Source organism: Bos javanicus, chromosome 29, assembly GCF_032452875.1.
Source record: "Bos javanicus breed banteng chromosome 29, ARS-OSU_banteng_1.0, whole genome shotgun sequence".
In the NCBI taxonomy this organism is placed as follows: domain Eukaryota; kingdom Metazoa; phylum Chordata; class Mammalia; order Artiodactyla; family Bovidae; genus Bos; species Bos javanicus.
Window position 1 is genome coordinate 28,443,574 of NC_083896.1, and position 19,637 is coordinate 28,463,210.

Here is a 19,637-nt window from a genome sequence, read left to right on the forward strand (position 1 = left end):
TATAAAGTTAGCAATTTAACCATCACTAATTTAACATGTAGTGTTTATACTGCAATTCAGATTTTCTCATCTTCATACTATTAATACAATCAAGAATTTTTACACCTAGAAAAAGAAATATAGTGCTAAAGTTACTATTATTATAGGAATGAGACAATGCATTATAAAATTATAAAGTGATACATTAAAAAAGGTTACAAAAATTATTTAAAATACATATATGCTTATACACATATAGATACGTACACGAAAGTGAAATGACATGCTTAGTCATGTTGGACTCTTTGGGACCCTGCGGACTGTAGCCCACCAGGCTCCTCTGTCCATGGGATTCTCCAGGCAAGAATGTTGGAGTCAGTTGCCATGCCCATCTCCAGGGGATCTTCCCAACCCAGGGATGGAACACAGGGTCTCCTGCATTGCAAGCAGATACTTTACCATCTGAGCCACCAGGGAAGCCTAGATACATACTCTTTTGATGTTCAGAAGGCAATGGCACCCCACTCCAGTACTAAGTATGCTAAGAATTGGACACGACTGGGTGACTTCACTTTCACTTTTCACTTTCATACATTGGAGAAGGAAATGGAAACCCACTCCAGTGTTCTTGCCTGGAGAATCCCAGGGACGGGGGAGCGTGGTGGGCTGCCATCTATGGGGTTGCACAGAGTCAGACATGACTGAAGCGACTTAGCAGCAGCAGCAGCTCCAAGTTGTGCTGACTCTTTGTGATCCCATGGACTTCAGCATTCCAGGCCTCACTGTCCCTCATCATTTCCCAAAGTTTGCTCAAGTCCATGTCCATTGAATCAGTGATGTATATATGCACTGAAGCATTGAAAAAAACCTAAAAAATCATGATGACTATTGCTTGTCTCCAAGGAGCCGGAAGGGCATTTTATGTTTGCTTATTTGTATCCCTGATTTTCTGCAACACACATATACTGGTTTGGTAAGTTTTCTTTTTTATTTCTTAAATTAATTAATTAGGTTTTTGGTTTTTTTTTTTTCTGCACTGGGTCTTTGGAGTTGCACAAAGGCTTCCTCTAACTGCAGCAAGTGAGGGCTACTCTCTAGTTGCTGTGCACGGGCTTCTCTTAACAGTGGCTGATCTTGTTGCAAAGCACGGGATCTAGGGCACAGGCTTCAGTAGCTGCAGAACTCATGCTTAAGTAGTTGTGGCGCACGGGCTTAGTTGCTCTGTGACATGTGGGATCTTCCCAGACCAGGGATCAAACTCATGTCACCTGCACTGGAAGACACATTCTTAACCACTGGACCACCAGGGAAGTCCTGCTAATTTTTCTTTAATGCATCTGAAATTGGCCATAAAATCTATCATCTTTGTCTAAAAATTCAATAAGTTAACTTCATTAAATAATAACAAAGTGCTACAAAAAAGATAACCTAGAATAAGGTAACATAGTTTAGAGGACAAATAACAAACTGGTAGACAGAAGTCCTAAGGTTTAGACCAAGTTCCGTGTCTTCCTAGTTTTATGCCTTTTGGTAACTTATTTAAGTTTTAGATTCATGTTGATGTATGGCAAAACCAATACAATATTGTAACGTAATTAACTTCCAATAAAAATAAATAAATAAATTTTAGAACTTCTGTTTCCTAGAGAAGAGGAAAATAATATAGCTTTCCCCTTTTTATATGCTATGCACAATGTAAGACATCAAGGATAAAACACATTCAACCACAACATTGCTTAGACCTCTAGGTGCGTTGATTTGTAAGGCTACACACTTCGGCCAAGGGAAGAGTTCATGATCAGAAGAAAGCAGTTTCAGTTCCAAGTTCTTCATAATTAGAAAGTCTCTGGAAAGTCACTTAGTGTTTGGCACTTCAGTTTTCTCCATATAAACATGTGAATGAAAATTCTACTCTAAACACATTTCTCCTCATATGCAAAACTTTTCAGAGGAGTTAATGAGAATGACTTTTGAAGAGCAGTATACAAAAGTTAGTAACTGTGTAAGTAACCAATTAAAATAGTGCAAATTTAAGACTTTAACTTAAAGAATACCTGTCAGAGAAGGGATATCTATAGGTATCATATCCAGCAATGATGATCCGTGCTTCTTAGGACATCTTAGGACTTAAGCACTTTGTCATTAGGGAGATGATGGTTTGATATCATAATCAAAATGAAAATAAGAACAATAATAAAAGTAGCTGGTGAGCATTTACTCTGGAATGTCCTATATGTCAGGGTCCAGGCTTCACCAGAGATGAATTAATTAGAACCTCTCTGGCTGAAACATAGATATCGACACTTTTTAAATGTTGCAGGTGATTATAATATACAGCCAATGTTGAGAACCATTGCCTTAGGACCTGAGGCCAGTGAAAAACTAAGAAAACATTCCAGACATCTACTGACAGCTCACATGTGTATATGAAATGACATCTTGAAAAAAAAATTCTAACTGCATAATCCCATATTATTTTTACAACCAGCTTAGAAATTGTTATCACTCATCTCTTCATCTTTCAGACACAGAAATTGACTTGAAACTCAATAATACTGTTGTAACTACCATATCCCCCTGACACTTCATCGATCTGAGGTAGGTTAGTGGATGTTCACATTCAGTCAATATCTAGGACTTGCATAAATGATAGAAGAATTTCATTTCTGAAACAAAGTATATCTCCAATATTAACTCTACTGCTTATTACCTACAGGATTGAGATTCGCAAACTTGAACCTTCTTCAGCCTCATCTGGAGACAGTGTGATACACAGATCACTGGGCCCCATCCCAGAGTTCCTGACTTGGTAGGTCTGGGGTGAGACCTGAGAATCTGCATCTCTAATATCTTCAAGTGATGCCAGTGATGTTGGTCCAGGAATGCACTGTTTGATTTGTTTTGAATTCCAGACATGGAGTTCAGAGAATGGAGAGAATAGTGTGGTCTGGAGTGCTTAGAAAGAATCCATGGAGGACCTACAGACTTTTGAAAAAGAAATGGATTTGGTTGGTCTTTTAGGAATCATAGAGTGATTTTTCTTAAGCTGGCAGGATTATTAAGAAGATCTGGTTCAATCATTCTGTTTACAGGTAGGGAAACCGAGCCCAGAGAGGCAAAGGACATGTCCAAAGGTACACAGCTAGTGTATGCCAAAAACGTCTGGAATTCAGATACTTTTATTCTTAGGTCAATTCTTTTTCCTCTATACAGTGATTTTGGCTTGTATGGAATAGAAATTAGGATAATTAGGCCTAATTGAATCCACAGGTTTGTATGAGAGATTCATGGGAAATATGAACTGAATAAGGTGAAGACCAGATCCTGGCAGATCTTGAGCGTTATCTTGAAGACTTTAAATTCAGAACAACAGGGAGGCATATGAAATGCTTCAAGTCTTGTTCCGTCTTTTCTCACCAATGAAGGTGATGTAGGTATGGAGGTATGGAGAATAGATTGGAGTTGAGGAAGGAAGTGGAACTTGAGTCTGGAAGACCTTGTAGCAGTCCAGATGTTAGTGCAGTTAGGGGCCTAGTTGCATTTGAGTTTGCGTTTAGAAATTTGTAGAGGGTTTTGAAGATGACACGCAAATCTTTGGTAAGATGTGTGTACCCAGAATTCTTAGTGAGAGCTTGGGAGTAAAAAGCCTGGAGAACTAGTCTTTTACCTTAACTCTGTATATGGTTGTAAATGACATTTTAGTATCTAAGTGATGATTCCTCTTAAGGAAGCCAAGCCTGGAAAGTAGAATATAACATTATACTAGTGTGAAAATAGTGATGGAGGGAGAGGAAAGGGCAGAAGGAGCAGATGGACAATGAATGGGATCAGCTTCCAAGGGAGGGCCTGGACATCTCTGTCAGAGGAGCTATGTTGAAGCTAGGGAGTCAAGCCACCAGGGACTGCAGCCTCACACTGTCATTTTAGGACTCAAGAGGCCAATGGAAGTAAGATCTGCCTGCTGGGCCCACAAATGCTTTGGGTGGATGGATTGTGCTAAAGCCCAGGCCCATACATGTATCCACATAGATTTTCAGCCAGGGCTGATGAGAATAGATTGATACAGTCCTTACCAGACCAGTGAATTGGCACCGGGTATGATACTTTAAAATTTTTTCCATCCTCGGGAATCTTTTTCCATCTCTAAGGAAAAACTTTAAAAGTCAGCAAGAAAGTGAGAACACAGACCTTCAAATAATATCTCATACTGGATCTGAGAGTTTGGGTTGCAGAAAAAAATCTGGTCCTAGAGTATTCAACAAATACTTACTGAGCAGGACCTGTTAAACACCAGATGCTATGCTAAGTGTTGGACTTTAATCTTTGCATCATATTGCATCAAATGTTGTTGATACAGAATATTAATATTTGGTTCTATTTTGCATTAAGTTCTTTAAGCTCCATAGGGATTCTCCAGGCAAGAATACTGGAGCGGATTGCCAGACCCACTGTGCTAGGCTATTTGAGAACCATGAAAATGACAGCAGCTCCAGATCTTGCCCCCTTTTGGGCTCATCTTTGAAATACTCAGGGTCTTGTCTTCCTCCCAAAACAAACAACAGGATGAGGGAATATTCATCAGGAAAGATCAGGATCGCACAGCTGGCCCAGAGTCTCAAAACTAGCTTCACCAAGCAGTGCAAGAAGCAGCCTTTCATGCAGTTGTTCTCTCATCACACAGGTTCCTCCAAGGAGAATGGCTGCAGAAAATCACTCTACAGTGACAGAGTTCATTCTCGGAGGTTTAACAAGTCAACCAGAGCTCCAGCTCCCCCTCTTCTTCCTCTTCCTTGGGATCTATTCCATCACCATGGTAGGGAACCTGGGCATGATAACCCTGATTTGTCTGAACGCTCAGCTTCACACCCCCATGTACTATTTCCTCAGCAACCTGTCCTTTGTGGATCTCTGCTACTCCTCTGTCACTACCCCTAAGATGCTGGTGAACTTTGTCTCAGGGAAGAACACCATCTCCTATGCAGGGTGCATGGCCCAGCTCTACTTCTTCATTGTGTTTGTTGTTGCTGAGTGTTACATGCTGACAGTGATGGCCTATGACCGCTACGTGGCCATCTGCAGACCTTTGCTTTACAACATCATCATGTCTCATCGAGTCTGCTCCCTGCTGGTGGCTGGGGTCTATATCATGGGGCTCATTGGCTCAACCATAGAGACTGGCCTCATGTTGAAACTGCCCTATTGTGAACACCTCATCAGTCATTACTTCTGTGACATCCTCCCCCTCATGAAACTTTCCTGCTTTAGCACCTATGACATTGAGATGACAGTCTTCTTTTTGGCTGGATTCAACATTGTAGTTACTAGCTTAACAGTCCTAATTTCCTATGCCTTCATCCTGTCCAGTATCCTCCGCATCAGCACCACAGAGGGAAGGTCCAAAGCCTTCAGCACCTGCAGCTCCCACTTTGCAGCCGTGGGGATTTTCTATGGAACGACCGCCTTCATGTACTTGAAACCCTCCACGGCCAGTTCCCTGGCCCAGGAGAACGTGGCCTCCGTGTTCTACACCACAGTGATCCCCATGCTGAACCCCCTGATCTACAGCTTGAGGAATAAGGAGGTAAAGGCTGCCATGCACAAAACTCTGAGGGGAAAATTGCTTTGATGCAAATGTCATAATTCTTGCTCCAATTTAAAAATAAGTTGTTATAGACTTTTGGACTCTGTGGGAGAAGGCGAGCGTGGGATGATTTGAGAGAATAGCATTGAAACATGTATATTACCATATGTGAAATAGATTGCCAGTCCAGGTTCAATGCATGAGACAGGGTGCTCAGGGCTGGTGCACTGGGATAACCCTGAGGGATGGGATGGGGAGGAAGGTGGGAGGGGGCTTCAGGATAGGAAACACATGTACACCCATGGCTGATTCATGTCAATGTATGGCAAAAACCACCACAATATTGTAATTAGCCTCCAATTAAAACAAATAAATTACTTTAAAATTTAAAAAAAGAAAAAAAAATAAGTTGTTATGAATCCCAGAGGGAACCCTTCTGAATGATCGCCACCTGAGATGGGATACAGTCCCTTCTCTGAATGTCTGGGTGACTTCTCCTGCCTCCTTCCCTCTTCCTTCCTTCCCTCTCTCAACTCTCAGATCTATTTAAAACCAGATAATTTTAATGTCATTTATCTCATTTAGGAAACATTTCCTCTATCCTGAGTCCTATGGTAGAACTCTACTCTCTTAATTGTAATTTAACATCAATTTTAAACTTTCACAGATTCACAGATAAAGAGACTAAACAGTGGCTACTGGGGGGAGGGACACTAGGGGCATGAGATTACGAAACACTACTATGTATAAAATAAATAAGCAGCAAGGATGTATTTTACAGCACAGGGAAATAAAGACATCAGTTTATAGTAACTTTAAATGCCGGTTCATTTGCTAAGTCAGGTATGACTCTTTGTGACCCCATGGACTCTAGCCTGCCAGGCTCCTCTGTCCATGTGATTTCCCAGGCAAGAATGCTGAAGTGGGTTGCCATTGGAGTCACCTATAAAAATGCCATACATCTGGAAAAAATATAATATTGTAAATCAATAAAAAATACACACCAATAAAAATTAAACTTTCAGCAGTGAGTTTGAGAGTCACTCACTGTTTAATTTTCTTCCTTATAGAAGGTATTTCTCAACTTAGTTGCTACTTTTTTGCACTTGGGAGAAGACAAGGCAGAGAGAGGTGGATCTGAGAGTGACCAAGAAGTGATGCCCAGAGCTTTCTCATCCAGACTTCCTCCTCTCCTCTCTTTCACTCCTCCCTACTTATTCCTCCCCAAGAACTTCTACCTGATCCCTTTATGTGACTTTCTTAGTCACAAGAACAATAATGCCAGCCACTAACATGTTTTTGGACTCTTATTCTTAGCCACACAACTCTCCTAAATGCTTTATATGCCATAGTTCAATTACACTTCCCAACAGTTCGGTACCATTGTTTCCCCATGTACTGTGGAATTTAGTGTGATAACTAGGCCAAGGTCACACAGCTGGTAAACAAAGACACTGGGATGCAAACCCAAGTCTAAGTGACTCTGGTGCCCACACTCCTGGTTCTCAGTCATCCCCTTTGCTTTAGGCTGGTGCTCCCTCTGAACAGTGTACTAATCCTGCCCTAATTGTGCTCTTCTAATTTCAAATGCCTCCTGAAACCCATTCCTCAGATCCTTACCTTTCCTCATCTGCCCTAATCTCCACATTGATAGGCAACATATTCAGTATGACTAAGGAAAGGCGACACCAGAGCGACCAGCTCACCAGCTTTGCCTGGCACTTCACCTCTTTTAGCACTGGAAACCCCCACCCTGGGGGCCTCAGTGTTGGTGGAAAATGTCTTACAATAATTTTGCATTCCCAAAATTATTTCCAAAGCTACATGAAGCTAATGACATCATTATTGTTTAAATATTTAACATGTGACATGGTTAGCATTTATTTTTTAAACACTCACTGTTATAGCAGAGGCAGGCACAGACACTCACACACACACACACCCTCTTTGCTATCTGCTAAGGTGCCCTATGTCATCAACACAAGGAACAGCCCATCACCCATTTTATAAAATTTATGATTTTGTTTTCAAATTATTAAATGCTTAAGGTGTATCTTTAATTTCATGACAGATAATTGGCCATACCTTTACTTTAATCTCAGTCTTCACTGAGACATGTCCTGTTTGGTTTATGCTGCTGCTGCTGCTGCTAAGTCATTTCAGTCGTGTCCAACTCTGTGCGACCCCATAGATGGCAGCCCACCAGGCTCCCCCATCCTTGGGATTCTCCAGGCAAGAATACTGGAGTGGGTTGCCATTTCCTCCTCCAATGCATAAAAGCGAAAAGTGAAAGTGAAGTCGTGTAGTCGAGTTCAACTCGTAGCGACCCCATGGACTGCAGCCCACCAGGCTCCTCCATCCGTGGGATTTTCCAGGCAAGAGTACTGGAGTGGGGTGCCATTGCCTTCTCCAGTCAGGTTTATGAAGTGCTGATAACTCATTGCTCTGACTCCTGAATGATATGTAGGTGATCGCAGAGGATAGGGGAGGGACCCAAGCAGAGAAAACAGCATGAAAAAAGACATGGAGGTGCAGAAAGACCCAAGTATATTTAGGGAAACGTAGGTGAGATTGTAGGGCTTCCTGGTAGCTCAGCAGTAAAGAATCCACCTGCCAATTCAGGAGACCTGGGTTTGATCCCTGGATTGGGAAGATCCCCTGAAGAAGGAAAAGGCATCCCACGCGTGTTCTTGCCTGGAAAATCCCATGGACAGAGGAGCCTGGTGGGCTACAGTCCATGGGGTCACAAAGAGTCAGACACCACAGAGTGACTAAACAATACAACAGGTGAGATTATGGCTAAATCACTGAGTCTGCTGAAGAGTGTGATAGGAGAGCTTTGGGGGAGAGTGGTGTGATGGTTCATCTTATGTGTCAACTTGGTCATATCATGTTAGATGGAAGTTGGAGTTGTTATTATCCTTATCTTTATACAGACATCAGTATGACTAAGGGAGATGTGTATGGGTACCTAGTTGACAAAGGGCAGACCATGATGGCTAGTTTTATGTGTCAGCTTGGCTAGGCTAAGGGTCCAGCTGTTTGATCAAACACTAGTCTTGATCCTGCTGTGAAAGTATTTTGTAGGTGTGATTAACATCATGACCAGTTGACTTCAAGTAAAGTAGATTATCCTCCCTAACGTGAGTAGGTGTCGTTCAAACAGTTGAAGGCAAAGAAGTTTCTCGGAGAGGAAAGAATTTTGCCCCAAGACTGTAACATAGAATCCTGTCTGAGTTTTCAGCTTGCCTGCCTGATGGAATTGAAATTCAAAACTAATATCAACTGTCAGGGCTTCCCTGGAGGCTCAGTGGTAAAGAATCTGCCAGCCAAAGCAACAGACACAGGTTCGATCCCTGATCCAGGAAGATCCCACATGGCCTGGAGCAGCTAAGCCCGTGTGCCCCAACTATTGGCCCTGTGCTCTAGAGTCCGGGAACTGCCACTACCGAGCCCTCGTGCTGCAACTATTGAAGCCAGCACTCCCTAGAGTCCGCGCTCCACAACAAGAGCAGCCACGGCAATGAGAAACCAGCGCACCGCAACTGGAGAGTAGCCCCCGCTTGCCACTACTAGACAACAGCCCACTCAGCAAAGAAGACCCAGCACAGCCAAAAACAAATAAAATAAAATTTTTAAAAATATCAACTCTTACCTGAAATTTCCAAAGTGCCAGTATGCCTGACAAATTTTGGACTGGCCAGGCCCCACAATTATGTAAGCCAATTGCTTAAAACAAGTCTCTCTACAGGTACATATACGGGGGAGGTGGGGGAAGCTGTGTCCCTGCCAGTCTTAATCCTAGCTCTTCTGGGTCCTCCCTTCCCTGCCCTGTGCTGCTGGGACTGGAAGGTACACCTGACCTGGACGGATGCGGGTTTACTGTGCAGGCTCCATGGAGAAGAGCAAGCCCGTGTGTTGGTGAGGCAGGGAGGGTGAGGAGTCAGGTGAATGAGGCACAGGAGCTGGGAAAGTAAAGGCAGGGGGAACACGTTCTCCTGCCTCCTGGGGCACCTTCCCTACACGACAGGGCCGCAGTCAGATTTAGTTCCCAGGGAGGAGGCTAGTAAGAGGCAAGGTTGGAGTCCAGGTCGAGGAAATGGAGGGCTTGTCCAGAAAACTAAGACAATCTCCTTCAAAGTCCCATAAAAACAGCAGCACTCAAATTGCATGGTTTAACCTATAGTTCCAAGAGAGCTCTGAATGCTGAGGAAGGGGAAGGTGGAAAGAGTGAAGAAGAGAAAGAGAACGTGATCAGGACTGAGTTGAGTCTGCAGGTACTGGAACTTTGGACAAGTCCTCATCAAAGATGATGCCTTGGTGGGACTTCTCTGGTGGGCTGGTGGCAGAGACGCTATACTCCCAATGCAGGGTTCATTTCCTGGTCAGGGAACTAGATCCCACATGCTTCAGTTAAGAGTTCACAGCCAAATAAATAAAATTTTTTTTTAAATTGAGATTTCCTTGAGATACTTCATGGGAAATAGATGGGAAAACAGTGGAAACAGTGTCAGACTTTATTTTTCTGGGCTCCAAAATCACTGCACATGGTGACTGCAGCCATGAAATTAAAAGACGCTTACCCCTTGGAAGGAAAGTTATGACCAACCTAGATAACATATTCGAAAGCAAAGACATTACTTTGCCAACAAAGGTCCATCTAGTCAAGGCTATGGTTTTTCCTGTGGTCACGTATGGATGTGAGAGTTGGGCTGTGAAGAAGGCTGAGCGCCGAAGAATTAATGCTTTTGCACTGTGGTGTTGGAGAAGACTCTTGAGAGTCCCTTGGACTGCAAGGAGATCCAACCAGTCCATTCTGAAGGAGATCAGCCCTGGGTGTTCTTTGGAAGGAATGATGCTAAAGCTGAAACTCCAGTACTTTGGCCACCTCATGTGAAGAGTTGACTCATTGGAAAAGACTCTGATGCTGGGAGGGATTGGGGGCAGGAGGAGAAGGGGACGACAGAGGATGAGATGGCTGGATGGCATCACTGACTCGATGGACGTGAGTCTGAGTGAACTCCGGGAGTTGGTGATGGACAGGGAGGCCTGGCATGCTGCGATTCATGGGGTTGCAAAGAGTCGGACACGACTGAGCGACTGAACTGAACTGAGATTTCCCTGGCCATCCAGTGGTTAAGATTCTGCCCTTCCAACACAAGGGGCTCAGGTTCGATCCCTGGTCAGGGAACTAAGATCCCACATGCAGCACGGTGTGGCCTAGTAAACAAATAAAAAATAAATATCAGTGCTTAATAAACAATTAAGAAGAAAAAAAGATGATGCCTAAGGTGATAAAGTGAGTGAAAACAGGAGATAACGGCGCCAAGATTGGAAACTGTGAAGCTCACGCCAGTGACATGAAACCCTGCTGCTGTGTTCAAGTGCTAATCTAGGAAGCCGGAGGAAGCGAGCTGCACCGCACACTCGTGAGCGCCCTTGCTCTTGTGATCACAAAACTTGTTCAGCCCATGTCTCCCAGTCAAGTCATGGCTCTAGAACACACAGCAACCTGGGAAGCAAGCACGAGCAGGAAGGAATCCTTAGAGAACAGAATCTCAATAGTGACCACATCGATCCAAACCCAGGGATCACCACCAACCACAAAATGAATAGAAGACCTAAGCCCTGTTATAATTTGGGTGACGTAAAAGATGAAGAGAGCTATGAAGGAGAAAGTAAAAATAAGAGAAAAGAAGAACGTGGGAAGTTGAGAGCCTCAGCAGTTAGAGTGGTGAAGCCCTGGCTTCCCTAAGATCAGGAGGAAGCGAACGCTGCAGTTCTGTTCTGAGTGTGAAGTCAGCCCAGACTAGCAATCACGGCGGAACCACGTCTCATGGGTAGTGAGCTCCAGGTTTAGAAAAGAACTGCCTTAGAGGTAGACAGGCTTCCCTAGTGACTCAGTAAAGAATCCACCTGCAATGCAGGGGACCCAGGTTTGATCCCTGGAGGTCAGGAAGATCCCCTGGAGAAGGAAATGGCAACCCACTCCAGTATTCTTGCCTGGAAAATCCCTAGGGACAGAGGAGCCTGGCAGGCTACAGTCCATGGGGCCGCAAAGAGTCAAACACAACTGAGTGACTAACACACAACACAATACACAGCAATAGAGGTAGAACCAGCTTCTTACCTCCAGAATGAGAATTTCTTTCTCTGTATCAAGAGAATGGCTATTCTTTGTGCAGATGTCAACTAAAAAATTAGTCACAGCCTGAAAGTAGAGTTATTTTATTTGGTGGGAATATTTAGGACGCTGAGCACGGGAGACAGCATCTCAGTAGCCTTGAGAAAACTGTTTCACGGAGGCAGGAGAGGGAGTCAGGCTATATACAAGTTTGCAACAGAGGGGAACAGGTAAGTCTGAACATCAAAGATTATTGTTATGTAAGAAAACTTAGATATCAAGTAAGGAATTTTGCACTCTTCTTTGTATGGGAAGATGCAAGCCTCTGCGCTAGCTGAATTCATTCCTTTCACATGCACTTCAGCTATCTGGGGCCAAATCCTGATTTTTTTTTTTTATTTCTCATATCCCACTGCCCCCCTCCCCGCCACCAGTTCTTCAGCAATCACCACTGGGGCATGGCAGCATCTCCTGGATCGCAGACCTTGTGTTCCCTTTGGGGAGCCCTCGTTCACATTCGGAAGCTTGAAATCACTAATGACTGTGGCATCCTTGTTCATTGATATGGCGGGAGATATTCCATTCCACATAGAGGAAGAGGAGTAAGGTAGCAGTGGCTATCTCTTCTTGCCCCTTCCACACTTGAGTGTACCCTTCCCCTGTAAATTCACCCACATAGGTGTGCAGCGTCTATAGGTCCTCAAGCCCCAGCCCCCACCCCCGCCCCCGCCCCTATCCAAGGCTCATCATTAGTCCAGGATGGGCTGCTCCAGGCTGTGCACCAGAATCCGATCCACACAGCAAGCAGCTCAGAGAAAGTCCAAAGACTGAGCCCCTGAAAGAGACCTAGAGATATTCTGGTCTCTCCTCCTCTAATGCAGATCAAACAAGGGGAGGGGACAAAGCCAGACCAAAATACTAATCTAAAACGTTCCAGCGCACAGCTCTCTGTTAGAAAGGACTTGAAGAGACATGAGATACAGCCGCACCCCCCTGGTGTCATCAGAGAGGGTCCTATAGTCCCTTCTCTCCTGCTCCTGTAAAGGAAAACACTCAGATTAGGGAGAGAGGAACAGTCCTGAACCCAGATCCTTCCATTCTCTGTTACGATAGGAAAAGAAAAGCCTGGTCCCTTTCTTTCTATGGGCTTCCCTGGTGGCTCTGACAGTAAAGAATCTGCCTGCAACGCGGGAGACCCGGCTTCAATTCCTGGGTCAGGAGGATCCCCTGGAGAAGGAATGGCAATCCACTCCAGTACTCTTGCCTGGAAAATCCCAAGGATGGAGGAACCTGGTAGGCTACAGTCCGTGGCATCTCAAAGACTCGGACATGACTGAGCGACTTCACTTTCACTTTGCTTCTACATTATCCAGCAGGAATTCTGAGCTAGGGAAGACCATGATTAAGGCTATGCCTGAGGCTCCTCACCAAATGACAGAGAGAAACATCATGTGCTCATGTCACTGTAGCCATAAGATGCTATTTTTTAAAGATTTTTACTTTACATGTAATTATATCAGAGGTCTAAGTAATAATCAAGAGGTGGTTCCCTCAAACACTCTCCCAGAGTTACTATAGAAAACCTGAAATCATGGCCTTCAAATTCTCACGTGAACTTTCATATTTCAGCCACTACCATTCACAATTTCACTTCCACCCTGGCACTGCTTACCCCAGAACAGTGGAGGGAGGAGCCTACTCTGTCCCCCTCCCCCATTTGGCCCTGGGGCCCAGGGTTGATGCAAGTGGGAATCTCTGCATTAGATCCCTACAGAGATGACCAAAATTCAGGCACACATTTTGTGAACCAGGAAATCAGGCAGAGCTTTAACAGCCTTTACATGACAAACTCTAGTGCTTGCTTTTATTTTACTTTTGAAAATAAATATACATATATATTACATATAAATATTTGATACTATGTACATGTATTTAGTTGCTCAGTTTTGTCCCACTCTTTGCAATGCCATGGACTGCAGCCTGCCCGGCTCCTCTGTCCATGGGATTCTCAAGGCAAGAATACTGGTGTGGGTACCTCCCTTCGCCAGGGGATCTTCCTGACCAGGGGATCGAAACTGAATCACAGGCAGATTCTTTACCATCTGAGCCACCAGGAAAGTCCTGAATGTATATATTTATATACTCTCCCAATTAAATAAATCATACGTGTACATATAATATATATATTTACATATATACATTATATATAATGTATTTCCATTTTTAAAAGTAGAAAGCAGCGTCTAAAAATCAGCAAGGGGGACTTTCCTGACAATCCAGTGATGAAGACTCCATGCTTTCACTGCAGGGGCACAGGTTCAATCCTTGCTCAGGGAACTAATGTCCCACATGTTGCTCAGCATAGAAAAAAAAATTATCACCTACTTGGAAAAAAAAAAAAAGGGAAAAATTTTTGCTTTTTAAATCAGCAGAGGCCTAAACATCTTCAGTGTCTGTTCAGAAGATGAGTCCTACTGCCACCTAGTGGCGATATGCCTAAAATTCAAGGACAGGAATCAAAGATCCTCAGAATTCATCTTCTAGCCCAGGAAACACCTGGTCTTTACACAGCAAGTTCCAAAACAGAAAGAAAACCCAGATTTTGATTTACAAGAACATTTGTACAGGAGTTGAAGTGGGTATGAGGAGAGATGGTATAACATTTAGAAATGAACACCAGCCTTTAAAGGTACATAGGAAGTCTTAAGTATGCCTCAGTATTCTTACATTTTTTACAATTAGAAGGAAAGAGAGAGAAAGGGCATGGGAGGGCACACTTTTAGGGTAATGAAGGTACCCTTATGTCTGTACACTGAAGAAAAAAATTAGTAGAGAAAACTGTATTGAAGGTACAAGGAAGAAAATGGAACTTTGAGGATTTGAAATACCTGAAGGGATGAGAAGGACTGGGATCAAAAGCTTTTGACCACATTCAGTATCACTCATTATTGTAATGGAGAAGGCAATGGCAACCCACTCCAGTACTCTTGCCTGGAAAATCCCATGGATGGAGGAGCCTGGTGGGCTGCAGTCCATGGGGTGGCTAAGAGTTAGGCATGACTCGACTTCACTTTCACGCATTGGAGAAGGCAATGGCACCCCACTCCAGTGTTCTTGCCTGGAGAATCCCAGGGACGGGGGAACCTGGTGGGCTGCCGTCTATGGGGTCGCACAGAGTCGGACACGACTGAAGCGACAGCAGCAGCGGCAGCAGCATTACTGTAAATACTAAATGAAGGAGGAATTGATAGACAATTCTTTTATTTTTAATTTTTATTGGAGCATAGTTGCTTTACAATATTGTGCTGGTTTCTACTGGACAGCAAAGTGAACCAGTTATGTGTAAACATTATCACCTCTTTTCTGGACTTCCTTCTCACTTAGGTCAGGACAGAGCACTGAGCAGAGTTCCCCGTGCTATACAGGAGGTTCTCATTAGCTAACTATTTTATATATAGTATCACGAGTGTGTGTCTATGTCAATCCCCAACTCCCAATTCATCCCACCCCACCCATTTCCCCCCTTGGTGTCCATATATTTGTTCTCTACATTGATATACAATTCTATTGATGAATTGGGGCCATTCTTAATTTTAAAATATCCATTGTTGTAATGAGCTGAATTGTGTCCCCTCAAAATTTATATGTTGAAGCCCTAACCCTCAGTATCTCAGAATGTGAGTGTTTGGAGATAAGACCCTTAAAGAGGTAATTCAGTAGTATCTCAGAATTCGATAGTGTTTGGAGATAAGGCCCTTTATTAGAGAGGTATTTAAGTTACAGTGAGGCCACTAGTGAAAGAAAGTGAACTGTTAATAGCTCAGTCGTGTCTGACTCTTGGCCACCCCATGGACTGTAGCCTGCTAGGTTCCTTTCTCCATGAAATTTTCCAGGCGAGAGTACTGAAGTGCGTTGCCATTCCCTTCTCCAGGGAATCTTGCAGACCCAGGAATTGAACCTGTGTCTCCTGCTTTGCAGGCAGATTCTTTCCTGTCTGAGCCACCTGGGAGGCCTCTAGGGTGGGCCCTAATCCAACCAGACCGTCCTTAGAAAAGGAAGGCATTCGGACACAGTGAGAGACACCAGGGTGTGCGCAGGGGAGAGAGCCGTGTGAGGACAAGGGAAGAGGCGGCCATCTGCGCACCAGGCAGGGTGTGTGTCCTCGGGAGAAAGCAAACATACCGGTACCTGGATCTTGAACTTTGGCCTCCAACACTGCAAAAAATTAATCTCTGTTGTTTAAGCCACCCATTTGATAATATTTTGTTATGGCAGCCCTAGCAAAGTAATACAGATGCATTTCTATTTTGAGGTTTTTTTAATACATATTATTTGTTTATTTATGTGGATGTGCTAGGTGTCTTAGTTCTGGCCTATAGGATCCTTAATTGCAGCATGTGGGATCCAGTTCCCTGACCAGGGATCAAACCCAGGGTCACTGCATTGGGAGCACAGTCTTAGCCACTGGACCACTGGGGAAGTCCTAATGCATTCCTGTTAAAACCTGAGCCAAGAACAGGATGCGCACCACCTCTTCTGCTGCTGCTGCTGCTGCTAAGTCGCTTCAGTCATGTCCGACTCTGTGCAACCCCATAGATGGCAGCCCACCAGGCTCCCCTGTCCCTGGGATTCTCCAGGCAAGAACACCAGAGTGGGTTGCCATTTCCTTCTCCAATGCATGAAAGTGAAAAGTGAAAGTAAAAGTCGCTCCATTGCCTTCTGCGACCACCTCTTCTATTACTTAATATTGTGTAGAAGGGACAAGACAATGCCATTAATGAAAAGAAAGGATTTAGAGGCAGAAGAATCAGAATGGAAGTGGTAAAACTACCATTCCAATAATGTACCAATAATATACGTCCAGAAATATCAAAAGAATCAATGAAAATATCCTAAAAATAATACCAGTAAAACTGCAGGAATAAAATTAGAAATCAGTATACTTCATATACAAACAATAACCTGTTAAAACATATAAAATAAATCTCATTTCAATAGAAAAGTAAAATAAGTTCCTAAGCAAAAATCTAACAAGAATTTTAACAAAACCTATATGACTAAAAGTATAAACACACCTAACAAACACAGACATTTCAAGCCCTTGGATTGGAACACTCAACCGAATATATCAGTTATAACTTTGTTTATAATAGGATTGCAATAAAAATAGCATCAGGCTTTTTTCAAGAGAAATCCACACTGATTATAAAGTTTATGTGAAAGAATAAACAAGCAAGAAGAGCATGAAAGCTGAACATGCACGTTGTTTGGAAGCTAACCTTAATAGGTATGGAAATGTTACAAAGTTTCTATAATTAAAACAGGTTGGTGTTAACACATGAATAGAATGGGAGAATGTTGAAATAGAATATAAAACTCACATATAGATGGGAGAACAATAGAAATGGAATATAGGATGAAAGTAGCATCTCAAATCAGCAGAGAAAAAAAATGGGTTCCCATTTTCTTAAATAGTAATGTTACAACTGGATACAACCACATGAAAAGTAATAAAATTAGATTCCTTTTTCACACCATAAGCAGTATAAATTTCAGATGTATCCAAATACATATTTATATCACAGATTAAAAAGCTAATGTCTTAAAACTAAAGAGCTTCTATAAATTGAGAATCCAGAGACCTACAACCCAAGAGAAATTGGGCAAAAGATATGAAGAGATTTCCAAGAAAATAGAAATATTAATGGTTTTTAAATGTATGAAAAGATGCTCAACTTTTCTCATATAAGAATTGCAGATTAAAATTACAGAAAAGATACTTCAAGAAAAACTGGGGTTGAGACTTTCTTTTCCAACCTTGATGGAGCAAGTGTTCAGATTTTCCTTATGCTTTAAACAACTAGAAAAATAGCATATATAAAACAGTTGTTTTCAGACATTAACAAAAGGCAGCAGAAGAATCTAATTCCAGCAAAAAAAAGAAAACCAAATGTGATCATTCTGACTTTCTTCCTAGAGGCAATTTCCAAACAAGGGTGCCAGAAAAGAAAAGCAAACCGAGCTTGGCGGTCTCTCTAACTGAGGAGACAGATGCTGGAGTTCAGGGAGCCCAAAGCAGCTAGAATCTGTGCAGCCAAATATGGCAGCAGAGGGAACTGTGCAAACAAGAATTTCACAAACCTGCATAGAGGTCTAATTGAGACTTGGACTTGATACCATATCTGAGTACAGTAAGTCCCCTACATACGAATGAGTTCCATTCTGAGAGTATGTTCCTAAGACCACTTCGTCCGTAAGTCTGCCAAAGTTAGCCTAAATATCCAATTGACACAATCAGCCACATGGTACTGTACTATAATAGGTTTATAATACTTTTCACACAAATAATACATTAAAAAAAAAAGAAAACATATTTAATCTTACAGTACAATTCCTTGACAAGTTTAATAGTATATACCAGCTACATCATTCCTTTGCTTTGGACATCCTGGGCTTGAAATAAAGACAGTGCACGATTTAACTCCACACAGCACTGTACAGAGTGAGTCCACAAAAGCATAACCACTCGTAGCAGATGCAAGCACGTGACGATGTAAGTCAGACACGTGAACTTAGGCGATTGGACATGCGAGCACACGTCCACATCTTTGGAAGTTCACAGCTTAAAGGTTCACACGTAGGGGATTTGATGTACAGTTAAATTCCACGACGCCAGGTTTAAAAAAAGAAGAACAAGAAGAGCATCTCGGACAAAACCAATTACCAAAGAGCAATAAGCAGAACAACTCCCAGAGCTCACACAGCCTGGCATCATCCAAATTCTAACTAATAAGAGAGAAGAGATGTCAGTAAATCCAGGGGACATACCCTGGGCTGTTCTAGATGTACCCTAGGAAAGCTCAAAAATAAATTTCAAAGGGTCAAATGGACTCTAAAGATAAGTAAAACCTGCCAGAAAAAAGCCCAGCACACTTTAAAGGAATAGAGTAAAATCCAACATTCAACAACATAAAATCTATAATGACCACATCCAATCAAAAAGTACTTGATATGGAAGAAGTAGAGAAATGTGGCCTGTGATCAGCAGGAAACAGCCAAGAAATAACAGAGGTGATGGAATCAGCAGACAGAAACTTTAAATTAGCTATTATAAATATACTCAATATGCTCAATAATTTAAATATACCTTTTTTAGTGTGCTTTTTTAAGCACACTAAGTATTAGATGTTTAATACTAATACTTAATACTAATACTTAATACTTAAAATATATATCTGAAAAGAAAAGAATCACTTCATTGTATTAACATCAGATTCAACACTGCAGAAGAAAATGTCAATGCCCTTGGAGGCATAGCAATAGAATCTAAACTGAAACACAGGGAAAAGACTGATATGAAAATAAATAGAGCCTCAGTAACCTATGGAACAGTATCAAGCAGTTTAACATAGGTGAAATTTGAATCCTAGCAAGAGAAAGGGGGAAAAAGAAAAATATTTCAATATATAATGGCCAATAAAAGTAAAGAGGGAAAGCAAAAAATAATAATAATAAATTAAAAATATGTTAAGCCAATATATATAAAATGGCCAGAATTTTTCCAAGTTAGATGGAAACTATGTACCCACACTTCCAAGGAGCCCAATGAATCTACAAGCAGAATAAACAAAAATAAAACTGCACAAAGCTGTATCATAGTTAAATTGATGAATATCAGACATAAAGAGAACGTTTTAAAAGCAACCAGAGGAAAAACAGCACATTACATACAGGGGAACAAAATAAGAATGACTAGACTACTCATCAGAAATGCAAAAGACATAAGGAAAAAAGATAATGGAATGACATCTTTAAAGTACAGAAAGAAATGTCAATCTTGAATTCTATATTCAGTGGTAACATCTTCCAGAATTGAAGGTGAAATAAATAAGTTATAGAAACAAAAGCTTGGAGAATCTGCTGCCAGTTGATTGTACAAAGAAGAAACATGAA

General features: G+C 42.3%; 1 protein-coding gene across 1 annotated transcript; it reads left to right on the forward strand.

Moving 5' to 3' along the window:
* Positions 1–4,668: 4,668 nt before the first annotated feature.
* Positions 4,669–5,605, forward strand: LOC133240980 (olfactory receptor 8A1-like). Its single transcript, XM_061405948.1, has one exon. The coding sequence runs from the start codon at positions 4,676–4,678 to the stop codon at positions 5,603–5,605; it is 930 nt and encodes a 309-aa protein (XP_061261932.1). The 5' UTR covers positions 4,669–4,675.
* Positions 5,606–19,637: the final 14,032 nt, after the last annotated feature.

Coding starts and splice junctions, on each gene's coding strand:
- LOC133240980 (XM_061405948.1), top strand. CDS start 4,676: ATGGCTGCAGAAAATCACTCTACAGTGACAGAGTTCATTCTCGGAGGT.